The sequence below is a fragment of the Salmo salar genome, chromosome 28 (genome assembly GCF_965601325.2).
Source record: "Salmo salar chromosome 28, fSalSal1, whole genome shotgun sequence".
NCBI lineage: Eukaryota > Metazoa > Chordata > Actinopteri > Salmoniformes > Salmonidae > Salmo > Salmo salar.
In genome coordinates this window covers 11,489,733-11,515,121 of record NC_138318.1, presented here as the reverse complement: position 1 = coordinate 11,515,121, position 25,389 = coordinate 11,489,733, and the positions used below count along the sequence as shown (strand labels likewise).

Here is a 25,389-nt window from a genome sequence, read left to right as displayed (position 1 = left end):
GGAGAGGAGAGGGACATGGTCATAATCCCCTTGAGGAGGGACTCACAAGTGAATAACTAGTCAGATTCAGCCGCTTTATCTTTCTTTCAAATAAGGGTAGGCTACTGAGGAAAGCATTATTTATGACTTACAAATTGGGGTTAGCAGTGAACAAGAGACGACTTCCATAATTCTACCGTATCAGTAGGACCACAGATGGGTAATTGTACCGAAGCTCCTGTTATACCTATATAAGTAACCTTTTCTGTGTCTGCATGTGTGTGTGTGTTGTATAGTTTGTATTCCCAACACTGTCCTCATGATATCTCTAACACCTCCCTGTGGTCCCTACGATCCTACTGCGATAGGGGATATTAACTCCTACTGTGTGAGTGTGTGTGCCCATAGCGGTTATCATCCTCACACCTAGCCTACTGTGATGAAGGATATTAACTCTCTCTCTAAGCTTCACCCCCGGTGCTGCTGCACACACTGTCGTCAACAAATGAAGATGTGCCAGCTCTACGGGCTGTGTGTGTGTACGTGCGTGCGTGCGTGTGCGCGCGCGCATGTGTTTGCAGTGACACACCGTCTCCCAGGAACTGCAGCAAGGCCAGGTCAATGGGTCGTTTCCATCTGGAATCTTTCTGCAGGGCTATGCCATAGCCTGTCGTGGCAAACACTTTCCCAGAGCCGATAGTCACAAGCTTACAGCCCTCATCCTTCCCTGCCATGTAGTTCAACACCGCAGCATCATAGATGAATGCATCCAGCTTCCTATTGAATGACACAAAAAAGAATCAGACAGTGATGTAATAAATCTCCAGATTATATTAGGAATGAGTTATAAAGTACATGCATAGGGAGCCAAATAGAACTCCTTCCAGTAAATGGGACTAAATCCAATTTTTGGGTTAATGGACTGTCATTTATTTTGAGGTCATTGGGATGAGGGGTTGAGGGCTGGAGGAGAGTTCAGTGTTAAGCGCAGTGTATTTTTCTTACCCTGTCTTGAGGCTGTTGAGAGCATCCTCCACTCCTTTCTGGTTGTATTTGACCATGTGTGCGTGCATGTCGGGGTAGTTACTTCTGATGTTCCTCTCTGTACTGCCGTTAGGGACCGTACCAAAACGGAATGGAGGGTAGTGCTCCTGAGGCTTCTGGAACTGTAGTAAGTGATGAGGAGAGGAGATTCAGTTCAATGAGATCTAATTCAGAGCAGTCCTATTCATTTCAAACTGATTCAAATAAATGCAGTTCCACTCAATTAAATTCCTTTTGATTGAATGTCATTCTACCCTTTTCAATTTGATTAGATTTGATATAATTCAAGGCCGTTATTTTTGAGTCAATTCAATAGCCATAGATTGCCCGGACCTGCTGTTAGCCCGGACCTGCTGTTTTCGACTCTCTCTCTCTACCACACCTGCTGTCTCTAACTCTGAATGATCGGCTATGAAAAGCCAACTGACATTTACTCCTGAGGTGCTGACCTGTTGCACCCTCTACAACCACTATGATTATTATTATTTGACCCTGCTGGTCATCTATGAATGTTTGAACATCTTGGCCATATTCTGTTATAATCTCTACCCGGCACAGCCAGAAGAGGACTGGCCACCCCTCTGAGCCTGGTCCCTCTCTAGGTTTCTTCCTAGGTTTCTGCCTTTCTAGGGAGTTTTTCCTAGCCACCGTGCTTCTACATCGGCATTGCTTGCTGTTTGGGGTTTTAGGCTGGGTTTCTGTATAGCACTTTGTGACATCGGCTGATGTAAAAACGACTTTATAAATACATTTGATTGATTGATTGAGTTCAGTCTACTACACTCAAAAAAAAAACGCTGCTTTAAAAACAACTCAATTTGGGTAAATATAGGACAGAACACATGTTGGGTTATTTTGACCCAGCAGTTGGGTCATTTAAGAACACATTGCCAGAGCCAGGTTGGGTTGTTGATGCTGCGGTATTTAGCTAAAATCAGAGATGGGTAGACAAATATTACACAAATATTATGGCTGAACTCAAATGTGCTGGTTGATAAAATACCTGTATTTATGGGAAAGATGTTTGAAAAGGGTGTTTTGTTCTTAAATGATATTGTAAATTTTAATGATAGAGTTGTGTCCTTCATGGAGTTATCAGAATTGTACGGGAAGGTCTGCTCAATCCAAGAGTACAACCAATTGATTACGGCACTGCCCCAAAAATGGAGGATGCGGGTGGCAGTGGGAGGAGGTAGGGAACTGGTCTGTCTGCCCAATATAAAGGATCAAAACTGGCGGAGGAATAAAAATAGCATAAATAGGAAAGTATACCAGTTTCATTTGAGGACCAGGATGTTGACAACTGTGTCATGCAGATCGCAAAATAGTTGGGAAGAGATTGTTGATGTACCAATTTCATGGTACAGGGTGTATGAGTTGATATATAAAACAACGCAAGATTCAAGACTTCGTGCTTTTCAGCTAAAATTATTATATAGAATTCTTGCCACCAACAAAATGTTGAATACTTGTGGCATACCATCATCGAAGCTCTGCAGATTGTGTTGTGAGGATACAGAATCAATAGACCAGGTAGCCTGTTTCTGGTCTCAGGCTCAGGAATGGCTGAAAATGCATAGCATTGATCTAAAATTGACCCTAGAAATAGTACTGTTAAGAGATCTGGAGAGACCGGGTCAGTTAATTACTAATATACTAATACTCTTAGTAAAAGTATTTATCTTCAACACGCAATCTGTAGATTCTATTCGATTAGATAGATTGAAATTGTACGTTAAACAGCATAGTATAGTTGAAAGATATGTGTTGCGTAGAAACACGAAGTGGGTGACCAGCAGAGATAGATGGGATGGGCCGAGGGAAGCTGAGGGTTGGTATGTGGAATTGGAGACAAGTGGGAGTGGAGTTGCTGTGTGAGAGAGAGAGAATGATGGTCAAAAGATAAAGGGAAAAAAAGTCAAAATAAAACATAATAAAAGTACATTTGAATGGCACTAAGTGGCAGTGTTTTTACAACTAATGCCGGTTTGCCTGAGGCTGATGCCGTGCAGGTGTTTGTACATATGCAAATACACACACTCTCATTCCAATTAACACATACAATAACACACACATACATGTAATAGTGCCAGACATGCACACAAACATATAAAGTAGGCATTGCTGTTATGATTTCAGTTGTCCTTGATGTCCTTTGTTTTAAATGTATTATTTAGTTGTATTTTTTTTGCATTGTTGTTTGATGTTTTCTTCTGTCTTTTCCTTTTTTCTCTTTAGTTCATTCTCTTGGTTGTTGGTGCATTGGGGGTTCTTGGGGGTTGGGAATGGAATGAATTGTTCAGTTTTTTCCGGGGGGGGAGACTGTGGGAGGGGTCTAGAATGGTTGAGGAACAGCTATTGGGGAACTGTGGGGGGATCTTGGAGGGTTCGGGTTTCACAAGGTTGTGATCATGAAAAAGGATAACTATGACACATATTTTATATCACTATCATGCACACGCACCCTCACACATAATGATGGCTCTGTTGCGGAAAGACTGATACATGTTTGATAGTGTCTTGATGCTGTATTGTTTGTCCTTCATGTTCTAATACTTTAATGTTACCCCTTCCTTGTGTTTTTTGTAATAAATAATACAAAATAAAAAAATTAATTCAATCAGAGATGGGAATTATTTCTATTACATGTATTTCAAATACGTATTTTAATCACAGTATATATACAAAAGTATGTTGACACCCCTTCAAATTCATGGATTGGCTATTTGAGCCACAGGTGTAAAAAAATCAAGCACACAGCCATGCATTCTCCATAGACAAACATTGGCAGTAGAATGACCTTACTGTCATAGGATGCCACCTTTCCAACAAGTCAGTTCGTCCAATTTTTTCCCTGCTAGAGCTGCCCTGGTCAACTGTAAGTGCTGTTTTTGTGAAATGGAAACATCTAGGAGCAACAACGGCTGAACCGCGAAGCTCACAGAACAGGACCGCTGAAGCGCATCGTGAGTAAAAAAACATCTGTTCTCGGTTGCAACACTCACTACCAAAGCGAGGTCCATACAGAAATGATTTTTCGAACTTGACTGGCCTGCACAGAGCCCTGACCTCAACTCCATCGAACACCTTTGGGATGAATTGGAACGGCGACTGCGAGCCAGGCCTAATCGCCCAAAATCAGTGCCGACCTCACGAATGCTCGTGGCTAAATGGAAGCAAGTTCCCGCAGTAATGTTTCAACATCTAGTAGAAAGTCTTCCAGAAGAGTGGAGGCTGTTACAGCAGCAAAGGGGGGACCAACTCCATATGTATGCCCATGATTTTGAAATGAGATGTTCGACAAGCAGGTGTCCACATACTTTTGGTCATATAGTGTACTTCTGAATATTTTGTATTACACTGGTCTGAATAACACTCCAATGTAGTATTCAGAGCCCTTGACTTTTTCCACATTTTGTTACATTACAACCTTATTCTGAAATTGATTAAATAGTTTTTTTCTTCATCAATCTACACACAATACCCCATAATGACAAAGAAAAAACCTGTTTGTGTATTAAAAAATGTATTAATGTATGAAATTTAAAAACTGAAATATCACATTTACACAAGTATTCAGACCCTTTTACTCAGTACTTTGTTGAAGCACCTTTGGCAGCGATTACAATCTCGATTCTTCTTGGGTAAGACGCTACAAGCTTGGCACACCTGTATTTGGGGAGTTTCTCCCATTCTGGATGGGGAGCGTCGCTGCACAGCTATTTTCAGGTCTCTCCAGAGATGTTCTATTGGATTCAAGTCCGGTTCTGGCTGGTCCACTCAAGGACATTCAGAGACTTGTCCCGAAGCCACTCCTGCATTGTCTTGGCTGTGTGCTTAGAATCGTTGTCCTGTTGGAAGGTGAACCTTCGCCGCAGTCTGAGGTCCTGAGCGCTCTGGAGCAGGTTTTCATCTTTCCCTCGATCCTGACGAGTCTCCCAGTCCCTGCCACTGAAAAACATCACCTAAGCATGATGCTGCCACCACCATGCTTCACCACAGGGATGATGCCAGGTTTCATCCAGACATGAAGCTTGGCATTCGGGCCAAAGAGTTCAATCTTGGCTTCATCAGACCAGAAAATCTTGTTTCTCATTGTCTGAGTCCTTTAGGTGCCTTTTGGCAAAGTCAGCTGTCATGTACCTTGTACTGAGGAGTGGCTTCCGTCTGGCCACTCTAACATAAAGGCCTGATTGGTGGAGTGCTACAGAGATGGTTGTCCTTCTGGAAAGTTCTCCCATCTCCACAGAAGAACTCTGGAGCTCTGTCAGAGTGGCAATTCGGTTCTTGGTCACCTCCCTGACCAAGACCATTCTTCCTTGATTGCTCATTTTCTCCGAACGGCCAACTATAGGAAGAGTCTTGGTGGTTCCAAACCTCTTCCATTTAAGAATGATGGAGGCCACTGTTCTTGGGGACCTTCAATGCTGCAGACATGTGTTGGTACCCTTCCCCAGATCTGCGCCGTCACGCTATCCTGTCTCAGAGCTCTACTGACAATAGCTTCATCCTCATTCCTTAGTTTTTGCTCTGACATGCATTGTCAACTGTGGGACCTTATATAGACAGGTGTGTGCCTTACCAATCATGCCCAATCAATTTAATTTACCACATGTGGACTTCAATCAAGTTGTAGAAACATCTTAAGGATGATCAATGGAAACAGGATGCACATGAGCTCAATTTCGAGTCTCATAGCAAAGGGTCTGAATACTTATGTAAATATGATATTTCAGTTTAAATTTTTTTTAAATTTGCAAGAAATACTGAAATGTATTTTCACTGTCATTATTGGGAATTGTGTGTAGATGGATGAGGAATAAAAAGAATGTAATACATTTTACAACAAGGCTGTAACATCACAAAATGTGGGTCTGAGTACTTTCTGAATGCACTGTATTTTATAAGAAGATACTTTAGAAAGCTGTCATTTGTATTTTCAAAATGCAAAATACTTTTGTGTATCATTTCTTTATAGCGTTTCACAATTGTGTGACCCCTTTCCCCCTACATTGGTATCAAAAGTCTGACGGCACTATGGTGTGATAAGAGCGTCTGTTAGATGAACTACAGTAAATGGAAATGTATAGCCTATGTAAAAATGAACAATTGCAAAGCATGCTGAGTATTCCTCGAATGAGTTCCGCGTCAAAACAAGGCCAATGACAATACCCAGTGTGCTTTGCAGTTGTTCATTTTCATTTTCACATGTACATTTACATTTTGGACATCAGCAGACACTCTTACCCAGAGTGACAGCGCATTCAACTAAGGTAGATAAACAACAGCATACGGTGTCACGGTCATAGCAAGTAAGACGTTTCTGTAACAGTTACTGAGAATGTTGTTGCTGTTCGGCAGGCAACTTGCAAATGTATTTTTGTAATTCAAAATACAAAATATAGTGCCTTCAGAAAGTATTCACCTCCCTAGATTTTTTCACATTTTTGTTGTTTTACAGCCTGAATTTAAAATGTATTTTGTCACTGGCCTACACACAATACTACATAATGTCAAAGTACACTTTGGATGGTGTATCAATACACCCAATTACTACAAATATACAGCGGTCCTTCCTAACTCAGTTGCCTGAGAGGAAGGAAACCGCTCAGGGATTTCACCATGAGGCCAATGGTGACTTTAAAACAGTTACAGAGTTGAATGGCTGTGATAGGAGAAAACTGAGGATGAATCAACAACATTGTAGTTACTTCAGTATACTAACCCAATTGACAGAGTGAAAAGAACGAAGCCTGTACAGAATAAATGTATTCCAAAACATGAATCCTGTTTGCAACAAGGCACTAAAGTAATACTGCAAAAAAAAAATATGGCTAAGCAATTAACTTTTTGTCCTGAATACAACATTTTATGTTTGGGGCAAATCCAATACAACACATTACTGAGTACCACTCTCCATATTTCCAAGCATAGTGGTGGATGCATCATGTTATGGGTGTGCTTGATTCTAACATGTATTGACTCAGAGGGTTGAATACTTATCTAATCAAAATATATTTGTGTTTTAGTTCTCATGATTTTTTTTACAGATGCTAGAATTTTTCCTCCACTTTGACATTACAGAGTATTTTGTGTAGACTGTTGACAGAAAATGACAATGAAATCCATTTTAATCCCACTTAGTCATAAAATGAGTAGTAAGTCAAGGGTTTGACAACTTTCCGAAGGCACTGTACATGTATTTTAATTAAATACAGTACTTTGCAAAATTATCTTATATTTTGATACATTGGTCTTTAGGGTATTTTGTAGTCGTATTTTGTAGTTTGTAATTTATGCCCATCCCTGGCTATGATCCACCGGGTCAGATCAGAAGACTGGAGGCGTGGCTTAGTTGGGGCATGGCTTTTGGCTAGTTGTTTTTGGCCACCTGTGAGAGTAAATGTCATCCCAGTTCATCTGTTCTGTTGTATTGTCAATATACACTGCTCCAAAAAATAAAGGGAACACTAAAATAACACATCCTAGATCTGAATGAAAGAAATAATCTTATTACATACTTTTTTCTTTACATAGTTGAATGTGCTGAAAACAAAATCACACAAAAATAATCAATGGAAATCCAATTTATCAACCCATGGAGGTCTGGATTTGGAGTCACACTCAAAATTAAAGTGGAAAACCACACTACAGGCTGATCCAACTTTGATGTAATGTCCTTAAAACAAGTCAAAATGAGGCTCAGTAGTGTGTGTGGCCTCCACGTGCCTGTATGACCTCCCTACAACGCCTGGGCATGCTCCTGATGAGGTGGCGGATGGTCTCCTGAGGGATCTCCTCCCAGACCTGGACTAAAGCATCCGCCAACTCCTGGACAGTCTGTGGTGCAACGTGGCGTTGGTGGATGGAGCGAGACATGATGTCCCAGATGTGCTCAATTGGATTCAGGTCTGGGGAACGGGTGGGCCAGTCCATAGCATCAATGCCTTCCTCTTGCAGGAACTGCTGACACACTCCAGCCACATGAGGTCTAGCATTGTCTTGCATTAGGAGGAACCCAGGGCCAACCGCACCAGCATATGGTCTCACAAAGGGTCTGAGGATCTCATCTCGGTACCTAATGGCAGTCAGGCTACCTCTGGCGAGCACATGGAGGGCTGTGCGGCCCCCAAAGAAATGCCACCCCACACCATGACTGACCCACCGCCAAACCGGTCATGCTGGAGGATGTTGCAGGCAGCAGAACGTTCTCCACGGCGTCTCCAGACTCTGTCACGTCTGTCACATGTGCTCAGTGTGAACCTGCTTTCATCTGTGAAGAGCACAGGGCGCCAGTGGCGAATTTGCCAATCTTGGTGTTCACTGGCAAATGCCAAACGTCCTGCACGGTGTTGGGCTGTAAGCACAACCCCCACCTGTGGACGTCGGGCCCTCATACCACCCTCATGGAGTCTGTTTCTGACCGTTTGAGCAGACACATGCACATTTGTGGCCTGCTGGAGGTCATTTTGCAGGGCTCTGGCAATGCTTCTCCTGCTCCTCCTTGCACAAAGGCGGAGGTAGCGGTCCTGCTGCTGGGTTGTTGCCCTCCTACGGCCTCCTCCACATCTCATGATGTACTGGCCTGTCTCCTGGTAGCGCCTCCATGCTCTGGACACTACGCTGACAGACACAGCAAACCTTCTTGCCACAGCTCGCATTGATGTGCCATCCTGGATGAGCTGCACTACCTGAGCCACTTGTGTGGGTTGGAGACTCCGTCTCATGCTACCACTAGAGTGAAAGCACCACCAGCATTCAAAAGTGACCAAAACATCAGCCAGGAAGCATAGGAACTGAGAAGTTGTCTGTGGTCACCACCTGCAGAACCACTCCTTTATTGGGGGTGTCTTGCTAATTGCCTATAATTTCCACCTGTTGTCTATTCCATTTGCACAACAGCATGTGAAATTTATTGTCAATCAGTGTTGCTTCCTTAGTGGACAGTTTGATTTCACAGAAGTGTGATTGACTTGGAGTTACATTGTGTTGTTTAAGTGTTCCCTTTATTTTTTTGAGCAGTATATGTTAAGGATGAGTAATGACACTTTTGTATTTTAATAAGACTTAGAAGGTGTATGCGTGCCTTAAATGCTGGGAAGGGTACCAATTTGATATAATGTTATTAATTCAGCAACATTTTAATTTGCAGTGTACAAATTTAACATGATGAACAGGAATGACATTTACTCTCATGGGTGGCCTAAAATAACAATCTGAAAGCCACACCCTCAATAGACCATTCCTTTGAATTACCCAAACATGGGTAATTTTTTACTTTCATGCTGGGTTGACCCAGCAGCTGTGTGTTTCTTAAAGTCTTACAAATGTTATTTTATTGTCCTAATATAAAATTAATAACATCATCAATGAAAGACTTTGACACAGTGGTACCAATTCCAATATTTGGGTATGAATAGGTTCTTGATTAACTCATACTCTTATGTACGCCTCATTAAAGCTACAAAATGACTAACTCTAAATTGTAATGCAATGACAATACCACAGACAAGACTAACCTGACTGACATTTACCTTCATGGGTGACCAAAAATAGCTATCTGAAAGCCACACCCCTACTTAGCCACACCTCCAGTCTTCTGATCTGGCCTGCTGGGTCATTGCCAGGGATGGGCATAAATTACAAATTACAATTACAAAATACCGAAAGACCAATGTATCAAAATATAAAATACTGTTGCAAGTATTGTATTTAATTAAAATACATGTATTTTGTATTTTAAAATAAAGAACTACATTTCCAAGTAACCAGAAGATCAGCAACAATATCTTGTGTGGTTGTGGAAACGTCTTACTTGCTTTGACTGTGATATGTTGTTGTTTGTCTAACTTAGCTGCATGCACTCTGGATAATTCTAAATGACCGAAAGCTCATTAGAATAACTCAGCATGCTTTCCCATTGTTTATTTTTACATAAACATTTATATTTAGTTCCTTTAGCAGACGCTCTTATCACACCATAGCATAATCAGACTTCTGATACCAATGTTGGGTGAAAGGGTGCCCGAAAATTCTGAACCGCTATAAAAAAAAAGTATTTTGTATTTTGAAAATACAAAAATTTCAGCTTTCAAGAGTATCTTGTTACAAATTATATTGGAGTGTAGTTCAGTCCAGTGTAATACAAAATACACACTACTCAGAAGTAATTGGAATATGTATTTCAAATATATGTAACAGACATACTGCCAATCTGGTCATAGCTCAATAACCCAACTAAGTGCTGGGTCAAAAATAACTATTTACCCAGGGATGGATTGTTCACACAGCATTTTTTTGAGTGTAGTACTTCAACTCAGGGCCGTTTGGCCAAGTCAGTTCAGAGTTGAGAGGATTCAAAGTGCAGGATGGATGAAACCTTTGACAGAACCACACAGAAACCAGACGCTCATGAAACTCAATTAAAGTGTAAATAAAAACTCTCCATTATAAGCTGTTAGTATTGACCTTCAGAGCCCTGTGAAGATGGATGGACCTCTCTACAATAAGATCCTTTGTGTGTGTGTGTGTGTGTTCACTGTCTGAGAATAATATAATATTGTCTCAACACCTCCCCTGAGGCCCTGGCTTTTTCTCTCTCTCTGTATCTATTCTCTGTTTATTTGTTTCTCGCTCTCGCACTCTGAAGTGAAGTTTGTCGCTTGTCATTTTCCTCTTCTGTGATTACGCTGAGGAATTGCGAGCCAAATTAAGAAAAGTGTGTGTGTGTGTGTGTGTGTGTGTGTGTGTGTGTGTGTGTGTGTGTGTGTGTGTGTGTGTGTGTGTGTGTGTGTGTGTGTGTGTGTGTGTGTGGTGTGTGTGTGTGTGTGTGTGTGTGCTATGGTCTGACAGGGAGAATCTTTGACAGGATGAGCCCAGAGAGGACAGTTATCAGGATGGATGGATTGATGGATGACTCAGGGATTGATTAGATGTCCTACCTTCTTGTCAGACAGTCCAGACACAGTGTCTATGTACTGCTCCTGGATCATGAAGGCAGCCAGGTTGGCAGTGTAGGAAGCCAGGAAGATGACAGCGAAGAAGGCCCACACCAACACCATGATCTTACTGGTTGTGCCTTTAGGGTTCTCAATGGGGACTGAGTTATTGAACACGATGCCCCACAGTAGCCACACAGACTTCCCTATGGTGAAGGTAGGACCTCCAGGTGCTGGGGGAGAGGAGCAGAGATGGGCAGTATTTATGTTACATAAACACTACCGGTCAAAAGTTTCAGAACACCTACTCATTCAAGGGTTTTTCTTTATTTGTACTATTTTCTACATTGTAGAATAGTAGTGAAGACATCAAAACTATGAAATAACATGTGGTAACCAAACAATTGTTAAACAAATCAAAATACATTTTATATTTGAGATTATTCAAATAGCCACCCTTTGCCTTGATGACAGCTTTGCACACTCTTGGCATTCTCTCAACCAGCTTCACCTGGAATGCTTTTCCAACAGGCTTGAAGGAGTTCCCACATATGCTGAGCACTTGTTGGCTGCTTTTCCTTCACTCTGCGGCCCAACTCATCCCAAACCATCTCAATTTGGTTTAAGTCAGGTGATTGTGGAGGCCAGGTCATCTGATGCAGTAGTCCATCAATCTCCTTCTTGGTAAAAATAGCCGTTACACAGCCTGGAGGTGTGTTTTGGGTCATTTTCCTGTTGAAAAACAAATGATAGTCCCACTAAGCCCAAACCAAATGGGATGGCGTATCGCTGCAGAATGCTGCGTTAGCCATGCTGGTTAAGAGTGCCTTGAATTCTAAATTAATCACAGACAGTGTCACCAGCCAAGCACACCCACACCATAACACCTACTCCTCCATGCTTTATGGTGGGAAATACACATGCGGAGATCCTCCGTTCACCGACACCATGTCTCACAAAGACATGGCGGTTGGAACCAAAAATCTCCTATTTGGACCAGACCAAATGACAAATTTCCACTGGTCTAATGTCCATTGCTCGTATTTCTTGGCCCAAGCAAGTCTCCTCTTATTATTGGTGTCCTTTAGTAGTGGTTTCTTTGCAGCAATTTGTCCATGAAGGCCTGATTCACACAGTCTCCTCTGAACAGTTGATGTTGAGATGTTGAGTTACTTAAACTCTGAAGTATTAATTTGGGCTGCAATTTCTGAGGCTGGTAACTCTAATGAACTTATCCTCTGCAGCAGAGGTAACTGGGTCTTCCATTCCTGTGGCGGTCCTCATGAGAGCCAGTTTCATCATAGAGCTTGATGGTTTTTGTGACTGCACTTGAAGAAACTTTCAAAGTTCTTAACATTTTCCGTATTGACTGACCTTCATGACTGACCTTCATGTCTTAAAGTAATGATGGAATGTCATTTCTCTTTGCTTATTAGAGCTGTTCTTGCCATAATATGGACTTGATCTTTTACCAAATAGGACTTGATTGGCTCAACTGATTGGCTCAAACGCATTAAGAAGGAAAGAAATTCCACAAATTAACTTTTAAGAAGGCACACCTGTTAATTGAAATGAATTCCAGGTGACCACATCATGAAGCAGGTTGAGATAATGCCAAGAGTGTGCAAAGCTGTCATCAAGGCAAAGGGTGGCTACTTGAAGAATCTCAAATATAAAATATATTTTGATTTGTTTAACAATTTTTGGTTACTACATGATTCCATATGTGTTATTTCATTGTTTTGATGTCTTCACTATTATTCTACAACGTAGAAAATAGTAAAAAATAAATAAAAACCCTTGAATGAGTAGGTGTTCTAAAACTTTTGACCGGTAGTGTATTTGAAATACATATTTTAATTACTTCTGAGTATTTTTTTTATTTGAATTACACTGGGCTGAACTACACTCCAATGTATTTTGTATTTTCAAAATTCTGTAATTTGTATTTTCAAAATACAAAATACTTTACATTACCATTGAGAGTTAGAGGCGGGGGGATGTTAGGGAGGAGAGGGAGGTGGAGATTAGATGTCTGGTTAATAAACCCAAGGTATCATAACAGCCTCATTAGCAGATGTACAATTGGATGAATGGATCAATAAAGCTCCCAAGATTCAGTGTTGTTGATGTGTTTCATGGAACATAATCCTTATACGTCCATGTTCCTATACTGTTGATGACAGAATCATGAATTTCAAATTAGCTTATTTCTATAGGCCCCTGCTAGGCATTATAGAGAGCTGAAAAGGTCAAACTTATATAATGTTTCTATTCATAGGTCATTCCCTAACCCATCACTCAACCCAGCAGCATTAGCGATCCTCTCAGCATTAGCCTAGCTACTGAAAGGTTAGGCATTAGCCTGCCTCCACCTGGTGTGTATCATGATGGGGAAGACAGCATTAGCCTATAATTGTGTGTCGTGTTGGGGAACACTGCGCTTGCCGCTAGCCTGCTTCTAGCTGTGTGTCGTGTTGGGGAACACACCCTCAGTCCATCCATCTTGGTCATCTTAGCGGAGCCACATCCATCTCCGTCAGATTAGCCTAGCGACAAATGTTAATTAAACCAGGAAGTGACCTTTCAGACAGTGAGACGAGTGCAAGCTCTGGCATCTCGGCAGGCTGGGATTGAATAGCCATCTTCGTTGTGTGCAAGGCTATACCCCACAGTCTCCCGGGGACTCTCGGTCTGACATTCTGTTTCATAACCTGTAAAGCAGGCTTCCCCAACAGTTGGCCCGTGGGCCGAATTCCGTCGGAGGGTGATTTTATTTGGCCCCCCAAGTTGTCAGAAATATACAGTACCAGTCAAAACTTTGGACACACCAACTCATTCCAGGATTTTTCTTTATTATTACTATTTTCAACATTGTAGAATAATAGTGAAGACATCACAACAATGAAATAACACATATGGAATCATGTAGTAACCAAAACAGTGTTGAACAAATCAAAATATATTTTATATTTGAGATTCTTCAAAGTAGCCACACTTTCCCTTGATGAGAGCTTTGTACACGCTTGGCATTCTCTCAACCAGCTTCATGAGGTAGTCACCTGGAATGCATTAAAAGTTCATTTGTGCAATTTATTTCCTTCTTAATGCTTTTGAGTCAGTCAGGTATGTTGTGAAAAGTTATGGGTGGTATACAGAAGATAGCCCTGTTTGGTAAAAGATCAAGTCCATATTATGGCAAGAACAGCTCAAATAAGCAAAGAGAAACGACAGTCCGTCATTACTTTAAGACATGAAGGTAAGTCAATCTGGAACATTTCAAGAACTTTGAAAGTTTCTTCAAGTGCAGTAACAAAAAACCATCAAGCTCAATGATGAAACTGGCTCTCATGAGGACCGCCACAGGAAAGGAAGACCCAGAGTTACCTCTGCTGCAGAGGATAAGTTCATTAGAGTTACCAGCCTCAGAAATTGCAGCCAAATAAATGCTTCACAAAGTTCAAGTAAAAGACGCAGCTTAACATCAACTGTTCAGAGGAGACTGTGTGAATCAGGCCTTCATGGTCGAAGTTCTGCAAAGAAACCACTACTAAAGGACACCAATAAGAAGAAGAAACTTGCCTGGGCCAAGAAACACAAGCAATGGACATTAAACTGGTGAAAATCTGTCCTTTGGTCTGATGAGTCCAAATTTGAGATTTCTGGTTCCAACCACTGTGTCTTTGTGAGACGCAGAGTAGGTGAATGGATGATCTCCGCATTTGTGGTTCCCACCGTGAAGCATGAGGAGGTGTGATAGTGTGGGGGTGCTTTGCTGGTGACACTGTCAGTGATTTATTTATAATTCAAGACACACTTAACCAGCATGGCGACCACAGCATTCTGCAGAAATATGCCATCCCATCTGGTTTGGGCTTAATGAGTGTTTTTCAACAGGAAAATGACCCAAAAAATACCTCCAGAATGTGTAAGTGCTATTTTACCAAGGTGAGTGATGGAGTGCTGTATCAGATGGCCTGGCCTCGATTGAGATGGTTTGGGATGTGTCGGACAGCAGAGTGAAGGAAGAGCAGCCAAGAAGGAGGCCTACAAACCTGACTCAGTTACACCAGCTCTGTCAGGAGGAATGGGCCAAAGTTCACCAAACTCATTGTGGGAAGCTTGTGGAAGGCTACCCGAAATGTTTGACCCAAGTTAAACAATTTAAAGGCAACTGAGTTTGATCCTGGGTCTCCTGTGTTAGCCCTCTGAGCTAAATCCAGGCTAGCAGACAGGTTAGTCTCAACTCACCTTTGGCACTGACCAAGCTTCGGTTGTAACCGACAGGACTGAAGTACTCAAACACGAATACAGTCACAGCGACCACGGTCAGGCACATTACAAACATCATCACCCACACCGCTGGGCTATAGGGCTCTAGTGGAGAGGAGGAGAGACACGGAGGGGAGCGATAGAGCGGGAGGGAGGGAGGGAGGGCAAAAGAGAGAAGGAGAGAGAGACATCTTTCTTTTCAGGTATTTTGGACTGGCCAACAATGGCTAACAATGTCTTCTGCATAGTATCTAAAGAAGAATTAAAGGTAATAATGGGATTCTTAATCCATTCCTTTGGTTGTCGTATTAGCTTTTGTACTGCCAGGCTCAAACAAGGTAATTATACATAATTTGAAGATCAGGGAGAGAAGAGGCAGAGATAAAATTATTAATTTTAACATGGGAAAATATCCAGCAACTTGTTTTCATTTTGATTTTGTTGTTTCAGGGTTTATGTGGGATTTAGTCATATCTGCAGGATAAAACTTTAATCTAAAGTTTCCTAAAGCAGAAAAAACAGACCACTGAGACAGAACTCAGTAAAGTAGGCCACACACACGTTTGAGCTCACTGAGCGTTGCCATGGGAGCTAGCGGTCTTGCTGCATCCATGGGGAGAGGCATCATGGCTGACAATACAGGTAAATTACTCTTAGGCACACATCTAGGATCGTCTTGTCCTCCCCATATCCTAATGATAGCTATTGGAGTAATTAAACTAAACTGACCTCAGATCAAATTCTATTTACATTATCTAAAGTCAATCAATTAATCAATCCTACTATCTCACCAAGGAAGGCGGAGGGGGAGACAGTCCCATTGCTACGGGCAACCATGACGCTGATGCCCGTCTCAACGAAGGGCACGGAGAAGTCGATGATCTCAGAACGCTCCTCATTTATGGTGAGAGAACCTATGGCCATGTCTGCTTTCCTATAGAACACCTGGGAGAGGAGAGGGTGAAGAATGAGACAGGGTGAGCAAAAGAGAGTGGCAGGTTGATACATGTACATCTTTACATTATACAACTGACAATAGGATTTACTGTACATAATCCCACTGCTAACGTACAGTGCATTCAGAAAGTATTAAGACCCGTTCACTTTTTCACATGTTGTTACATTACAGCCTAAAATGTATTAAATAAAAAATATCCTCATCAATCTACACACAATACCCCATAACGACAAAGCGAAAACTGGTTTATAGAAATGTTGGCTAATTTATTACAAATAAAAAACAGAAATACCGTATTTACATAAGTATTCAGACCCTTTGCTATGAGACTCGAAATTGAGCTCAGGTGCATCCTGTTCCCATTTATCCTCCATGAGATGTTTCTACAACTTGATTGGAGTCCACCTGTGGTAAATTCAATTGATTGGACATGATTTGGAAAGGCACACACTTAACTTTTTAAGGTCCCACAGTTGACAGTGCATGTAAGAGCCAAAAACCAAACCATAAGGTCGAAGGAATTGTCAGCAGAGCACTGAGACAGGATTGTATCGAGGCACAGATCTGGGGAAGGGTACCAAAACATTTCTGCAGCATTGAAGGTCCCCTAGAAAACAGTGGCGTCCATCATTCTTAAATGGAAGAAGTTTGGAACCAACAAGACTCTTCCTAGAGCTGGCCGCCCGGCCAAACTGAGCAATCGGGGAAGAAGGGTCTAGGTCGGGGAGGTGGCCAAGAACCTGATGGTCACTCTGACAGAGCTCCAGCGTTCCTCTGTGGAGATGGGAGAACCTTCCAGAAGGACAACCATCTCAGCAGCACTCTACCAAATCAGGCCTTTATGGTAGAGTGGCCAGACAGAAGCCACTCCTCAGTAAAAAGGCATGATAGGTCACTTGGAATTTGCCAAAAGGCACCTACTGTAAAGGACTCTTAGATAATGAGAAACAAGATTCTCTGGTCTGATGAAACCAAGATTGAACTATTTTACTGATTGCCAAGCATCACCTCTGGAGGAAACCTGGCACTATCCCTACAGTGAAGCATGGTGGTGGCAGCATCATGCTGTGGGGATGTTGTTCAGTGGCAGGGACTGGGAGACTAGTTAGGATCGAGGGAAAGATGAATGGAGCAATGTACAAAGAGTTCCTTGATGAAAACCTGCCCCAGAGCGCTCAGGACCTCAGACTGGGGCGAAGGTTCACCTTCCAACGGGACAACGACCCTAAGCACACAGCCAACAGAACGTAGGCCTGGTTTGGGGACAAGTTTCTGAATTTCCTTAAGTTGCCCAGCCAGAGCCCGGACTTGAACCAAGATTGAACATCTCTGCAGAGACCTGAAAATAACTGTGCAGTGACGCTCCCCATCCAACCTAACAGAGCTTGAGAGGATCTGCAGAGAAACTAATTATGGGGAAGTGTGTGTAGAATGAGGAAAAAAAACGATTGAGTCCATTTCATAAGAAGGCTGTAATGTAACAAAATGTGGAAAAAGTCAAGGGGTCTGAATACTTTCCGAATGCGCTGTATATAAGAATGGCACACTATGGTATTTTTCTCTAGAATTACCTCAAAATATATCAAACACATACAAAGTATTGAGCCTCTGGGCAGAGGAATGCAGGCAGTGATGTTCTCATGAGGAACACCTGTTTTGGCATACGCCTTAGGATGCAACTGTGTTTGATGTGTGTGTTTTGCATCTTCAGCACCATATGTGCATGTCCTCATACACCATTGCCTAGTTAAAATGCACCATCAAAGAGATAGGCAGAGCTACTGTACACCTACCCAGGTTACCACTGCCACTGACCACTGCCTCTTTTTCTCTCCTGCTCCCAAAGAACACACAGCACATAGTTAGGAGTAGGAGCGCTGTAGCTATTTATGGGGAAGCTAGCTTATATTCCAATTGTTATCGTTCTGGGATTTGAACCAGCAGCATTCCAGCTACTGGTACACCTCTCGAGCCTCTATGCTACCCACCACCTCTGCCCTAGCACAGACATCTCCTGTAATGTTCTGCATTCCTGGTCCTGGAAAACTAGGGTGTGCAGGCTTTTGTCCCAGGCCAGCACTAACACGCTTGATTACACTAATCAACGGACCATGAAAGCCTTGATAAGTGTAATCAAGTGTGTTATCAGAATGCAAGTGGAGCTTTTACCCCATTGCTTACACCTATGGATTACTCTCAGATTCCCATGGACTAGGGTTTGATATGGGGTTTGGCATTAGTCTTCCTCTCACCTCTCCGATCATGCCGTTCCAGATGCCACTGATCATCTTTCCATGTTTCCCGTTAGTGACCAGGTAGAGGTCGTAGGAGAACTTAATGGTGCGAGACAGCTTCTTCAGAATGTCTATACAGAACCCCTTACAGCACAGCTTGGTGTAGGGCTCCGAGTGGCCCACAATACTGTAGGGAGAGGAGGAGCGCACACACAGAACAGAGCTTAGTAAATTCTTCAGTGACCTGAGATATAGCAGAGATAGACCCACACACACACATACAGAGAGAGAGAGAGAGAGAAAGAACGTAGGTGAAGCATGATACGTTTTTTGGAGAAAGAAGAGCAACTCCTAATTGACCTAATAGGTCCTATTATTGACCTCCTAAACAGCAGTAGCACAGTGAGCCCTGATGGCTGGAGATGTGAGACATATCAGATCAATAAGCTAAACAGCATCATAGCCGAGCAAAGAGCAAACTGTACTCTGTACTAATGACTGGGAATCAAGGACCTGGTCTGCAGACAGGAATGACAACAGTAAATCAGTATCCCCCAGACACACACACACAAACGCACACACGCAAACAAGCGTGCGCATACACACAAACAGAGACAGAGATGCACGCACGCAGGCAGAGGGGCAGGCACGCACACACACACACACTTAGTCCAGTCTGAAACCTTGGATGTCTGAGGACCGGAGACAGACTCTAAACACAGGCCATTAGGCTGTTTGGAGGAACACTGACACACACACACATACACACAGAACGGTGATGATCCGTCACCTCCAGCCTCCCCTCGACCCCACTGTCTAATGATGTGTAGGTAGAGGGGGAGGACAGAGAGAGAGAGGGATGAAAGAGAGGTGATGGTTGTTGTTGTTTGACCTGGAGTAAACAGGTCTGTCCCCGTCTCCCTCATCTCACCAGCTGCCTGGGCTAAACGCTGCAGGTTAAGAGCTCTGAGTTAGGGTGTTCTAATGTGTGTGTGTGTGTGTGTGGGGGGGGGGGGGGGACGCTACACAACAATAAAACTACTTCCTCTATCTCCCCCAACTCTACACATACACGCACACAGACACACCTGAGGATTAGCGATGGCTCTGTTGCTCCAGGGTTCTTCCCTGAAACTACAGCAGTATGAAACAATGTGAACAGAGGGAGGAAATCAAAAGCTATAACAAAAAAAAGCTTCCTTTGCTATGAGGAAGGAAGATAGAGAATGATGGAGAAAGAAATAATGAGGAAGGAAGATTGAGAATGTATGTGTCAGTGGGGAGATGTGCCAGTGGTGTACCCTTAGGTATGTGATGCTAATACCTATGGCTCGATTGCAACCAACAGGCAGAATTTAACGCACTCCTGCAGGTTACTGCTGGATTTCTTAAAACGCTACAAATGGGAGATGACTAAGCTTGATTGCAACAAAAAAATGCACAAGGATAAAACGGCAGATCAGTTGATCTCTCGTTGTTACCGTGTCAAGTGGTTATGATACCAGATAGCTGGTCTAGATTCTCTACTACCGCCCCGAATGAAATATCAAACTATCAGGAGCATCAGAAATCAAGGATGATGGATGTAAAAAAAAAAGACTTATTTGAGTATAAGAATATAGAAGTAGTAGCCCTCATTTCATTCAAACGCTTCACCTTAAATGGCAAAATAAAATAAGAATTGCCTTTCAATATATAACATAAATGACTACGTTTTCATTTGATTAAAAAATATAGATGATATAACTCAATCATAATTTACTTGATATAGTTGCAAATTTCTAATATGGACTTTTGAAAGATATGACCATATCAGACCATTTTCTTTTAAAGACAGTTGCATTTAATGGAGAGTATAAATTGGAAACAAATAAAATAAAATGAGTAGGCTACACCTTTAACATAATTTTTCCGTTCATACAACGTGTTGGGAAAATTGCCACAGTAGATTTGTCATGGTAGAAAAGGAAATACTTTGTTTCAAATAGATACATCACTCTTAGTCTGCTCAACTAGCAAGATTAAAATGTTCCGATGATAATACCCACCAGAGAACAAAATAGTCTTGAAAAATCTTGGTTGCAATCAGGACTTAAAGTTAAACATCTGCATAATGCAGATTTTGTGGTTAACGGTGGTGGACGATGGTTGCAATTGAGATCAGTTGTGCTGGTGGTTTTAGCTCGTATCGATAGTTTAACGAGAGCTGGCGATAATCTAGTGGCCATCAGTGGTTGCAATTGTCCCAAAGCTTCTACATAACTAAACTAGTGTCTGCAGTGCTGCACTTGAATATTCTGCCATTGCAATACAACACTCGTGCACTCTGGGCGTCCCCGAACCAGAACTGCTCGCAGGTTTATGGCGACTACATTACAATCAGATACCCACACGTAGACAAGTTAGGATTCTACCCAGACAAAGCATCATACAGCATGTAGAATCACACACCAATAGCATCACTCTTGTGGCTAGCCCACAGTCAGTTAGAGAGAGTGCTTTTGACTGCCTTAAAGCGGACAACGTCACGAAAACGGTGCACATGCTTCAATGGGGCAGAGGTCTGTGTGACTTTTTGATTTGGGATGGTCAGATAGCTAGCAACAATGACAAGATGTTGCCATGTGGGAAATCGTAGGTGACTTGTTTCAGATGGTATCAAGAACAAGATAAAACTATCTCTTGATTTGAAGTGTTTTTACTGATGTCACCTCTATGCTAATGTCGCTCAAATTTGCTAGCAACTACAGTATAATGACGTATTTGACACAAGTGCTCATTGTGCAAATGTATTTGTTTTCAAACATTTGAGACTAAATATAGTTTACATGTCAACAATCTAAGCCAACTGTCTGTTTTGCTCCATAGTTGCACATGCATCGGTTTTGTTGCTGAACAAACAACCTGTTTATGCTACTCTCACTTATTGGAGTTCAGTTATCTTGCCAATGAGACCAGCCGCTGTCCAAAGAGATGAGTTTTAATGAGTAAAAAACCTTTCAATTACACCAAACATCTGCTACGGAGAATAGCTATGTCACCCAACATATGATTAACATCCTTTATTTTACTTTCACCAACTCTCTATCTCTGGTAGCCCGTAGAGTTGATTACTCCCCAAGCATGGTGGCTAGGTAGGTAGGTAGGTAGGTAGGTAGGTAGGTACAGACAGACAGACAGACAGACAGACAGACAGACAGACAGACAGACAGACAGACAGACAGACAGACAGACAGACAGACAGACAGACAGACAGACAGACAGACAGACAGACAGACAGACAGACAGAACGCCATAGAAAAACATGGAAGGTCAGAGAAGAGACACTATGTAAGCACTGTGGGTTGGGTGAAGTAGATGATGAGCAGCTCTTCCTACTCCACTGCTCAAAATACGACTCAATCAGAGGTATTTATCTCCTGAAATTTGAAGAAAGAATTGCAGGATTTCTTGAACTGCCTGTTGAGGAGAAAATCTGCATTTTGTTTGGAGAAAATGTAGAGACAGTAGATGTTGCCCCAGATGATGTCCTGGCCTGTCATACTATAAGAGAGAGAATAGCCCTTGCAGATGTATATTTCTCAATTGTTGCTGTTTGTTAAATATTTTGTTTATTATTTTCCTATATATTATTATTGTTGCTCAAACACATTGTTCATTTATGTAATACTCCATATACATTGCTTTGGCAACAGTGACAACCACCCATTCATGCCAATAAAGCGTTGAATCAGGAGAAAGAGAAAGAGAGAGAGAGGGTTGTGTGATTTCTATCCAACGGTACCATGATATGTATGCCATCGTTGGTAGATAAATCTTCTTTACAGCCAATCAATGTGCCATCGCGCTAAACTACTCTCCCCACACATCTCTCCACTATTAATATACTGGGTCTATAATTGATGTGCTGACTCGTGTGAATGTCTAAGGAATGTACAGCGGGTGTGTAACAAGTGTATAAATGGTTGCCCCCTGGTGTGTCATTGTTGTGTTATGGGTTGGCTCCTATTAGTAATCCGTTTCACTCCAGGTGTGTTCATGCACATGGTTTGATACAGCTTGAAGGATCACACAGCTCCTATGTGCTCTAAAAACAGTGCAACATAGTGTATGCATGCATGTTTGCATGTTTTAAATGTATAAAAGTATCCTGGTCTCAAAATCTAGCTTCCAGTATGTGTTTACCAGATACACCTTAGCCAAATACATTTAAACTCAGTTTTTCACAATTCCTGACATTTTATCCAAATAAAAATTCTCTGTCGTAGGTCAGATAGTATCACCACTTTATTTTAAGAATGTGAAATGTCAGAATAATAGTAGAGAGAATGATTTATTTCAGCTTATTTCTTTCATCATATTCCCAGTGGGTCAGAAGTTTACATACACTCAATTAGTATTTGGTAGCACTGCCTATAAAATGTTTAACTTGGGTCAAACATTTCGGGTAGCCTTCCACAAGCTTCCCACAATAAGTTGGGTGAATTTTGGCCCATTCCTCCTGACAGAGCTGGTGTAACTGAGTCAGGTTTGTAGGCCTCCTTGCTCGCACACGCTTTTTCAGTTCTGCCCACAAATTTTCTATAGGATTGATGTCAGGGCTTTGTGATGGCCACTCCAATACCTTGACTTTGTTGTCCTTAAGCCATTTTGCCACAACTTTGGAAGTATGCTTGGGGTCATTGTCCATTTGGAAGACCCATTTGCGACCAAGCTTTAACTTCCTGACTGATGGCTTGAGATGTTGCTTCAATTTATCCAAATAATTTCCCTTCCTCATGATGCCATCTATTTTGTGAAGTGCACCAGTCCCTCGTACAGCAAAGCGCCCCCAGAACATGATGCTACCACCCCCATTGCTTCACGGTTGGGATGGTGTTCTTCGGCTTGCAAGCATCCTTCTTTTTCCTCCAAACATAGCAATGGTCATTATGGCCAAACAGTTCTATTTTTGTTTCATTAGACCAGAGGACATTTCTCCAAAACGTACAATCTTTGTCCCCGTGTGCAGTTGCAAACTGTAGTCTGGCTTTTTTATGTCGGCTTTGGAGCAGTGGATTCTTCCTTGCTGAGCGGCCTTTCAGGTTATTCGATATGGGACTCATTTTACTGTGGATATAGATACTTTTGTATCTGTTTACGCCAGCCTCCACAGGTACACATCAAATTGACAAAAATGATGTCAATTAGCCTATCAGAAGCTTCTAAAGCCATGACATAATTTTCTGGAATTTTCCAAGCTGTTTAAAGGCACAGTCAACTTAGTGTATGTAAACTTCTGACCCACTGGAATTGTGATACAGTGAATTATAAGTGAAATAATCTGTCTGTAAACATTTGTTGGAAAAATTACTTGTGTCATGCACAAAGTAGATGTCCTAACCGACTTGCCAAAACTATAGTTTGTTAACGAGAAATTTGTGGAGTGGTTGAAAAACGAGTTTTAATGACTCCAACCTAAGTGTATGTAAACTTCCGACTTCAACTGTGTGTGCAGCCATCTGTATACATTTGCAATTTGTATGTTGTTGTTGGTGCGTGCGTACCTCTCGGTGCGGTTGGACTGGCGTCGGCAAGGCACGGTGTTGCGTACGCAGGTGCCCGTGTCGGGGTCCACGTTTTCTACGATGACGAAGGGCCTCTCCTCCAGAGTAGCTACCGTCAGGTGGCGGTCATCTGATACCGTCTCCAGAAAACTGCCATAGCGAGGCCACACCGGGTAACGCACCTGGAGGATTCCCCGCTCTAATGTACCCACCTGTGGGGGGGGCAGGAGGAGAGAGAGAGTGGGAGAGGTAGGGAGGAAGAGAGAGAGAGAGAGAGAGAAAGAGTGTGAGAGAGAGAGAGAGAGAGAGAGTATGAAGGGAGAGGGTGAGAAAGAGTACATGAAAGTGGATTAAACACACTCAGGGCTGTAGATCTGAGAGAGGCTGATCCAGGTAATCCAATGGATTGTGACCCTAAGCAGAGCCCCAGAGGACCCAATGATCCTCGTTAAGAACCTGTCCTCGCTTAACCCAACTGGGGCTCCATTTATCACCCAGGCTTCTATCCCTGGAGCTTCCAACTCCATCCCTCCAGTCATAAATCATAGTGTCTCTTCTTTTATATGCAGATGACATTGTATTGATCTCTGAAAGTGAAGATAAGCTTCAAGAAATGTTATATATTGTTTTTAACTGGTGTGAACAACGGAATCTGAATATCAATGTGGACAAAACTAAGGTAGTAAACTATTGGCATTCAGCAGTGACTAGAACACTGCTGTGGTCCAGGCCACAATAGATATGATCAGTGAGTACAAGTATATGGGATTGATTTTCAAAGACTTTGTGGATCACAATGTGTCTGTTAAGTACAGTGATGGAAAAAAGTATTTGATCCCCTGCTGATTTTGTACGTTTGACCACTGAAAAAGAAATGATCAGTCTATAATTTTAATGGTAGGTTTATTTGAACAGTGAGAGATAGAATAACAGCAAAAAAATCCAGAAAAACACGTCAAAAATGTTATAAATTGATTTGCATTTTAATGTGGGAAATAAGTATTTGACCCCCTCTCAATCAGAAAGATTTCTGGCTCCCAGGTGTCTTTTATACAGGTAAAGAGCTGAGATTAGGAGCACACTCTTAAAGGGAGTGCTCCTAATCTCAGTTTATTACCTGTATAAAAGACACCTGTCCACAGAAGCAATCAATCAATCAGATTCCAAACTCTCCACCATGACCAAAGAGCTCTCCAAGGATGTCAGGGACAAGATTGTAGACTTACACAAGGCTGGAATGGGCTACAAGACCATCGCCAAGCAGCTTGGTGAGAAGATGACAACAGTTGGTGCGATTATTCGCAAATGGAAGAAACACAAAAGAACTGTCAATCTCCCTCGGCCTGGGACTCCATGCAAGATCTCACCTCGTGGAGTTGCAATGATCATGAGAACGGTGAGGAATCAGTCCAGAACTA

General features: G+C 42.2%; 1 protein-coding gene across 1 annotated transcript in view; it reads right to left on the bottom strand.

The window, feature by feature from the left end:
- LOC106589191 (glutamate receptor ionotropic, NMDA 2C) overlaps nt 1–25,389 on the bottom strand; it is an 86,129-nt gene that overhangs the window by 9,638 nt on the left and 51,102 nt on the right. Inside the window, exons 10-16 of the mRNA XM_082970469.1 lie at nt 23,972–24,183; nt 18,444–18,612; nt 16,025–16,178; nt 15,213–15,338; nt 10,965–11,194; nt 985–1,145; nt 569–756 (exon numbers count right to left, since the gene is read on the bottom strand). Of these exons, the coding sequence (XP_082826595.1) occupies nt 569–756; nt 985–1,145; nt 10,965–11,194; nt 15,213–15,338; nt 16,025–16,178; nt 18,444–18,612; nt 23,972–24,183 (1,240 nt within the window). The remainder of the gene's footprint in view (nt 1–568; nt 757–984; nt 1,146–10,964; nt 11,195–15,212; nt 15,339–16,024; nt 16,179–18,443; nt 18,613–23,971; nt 24,184–25,389) is intronic.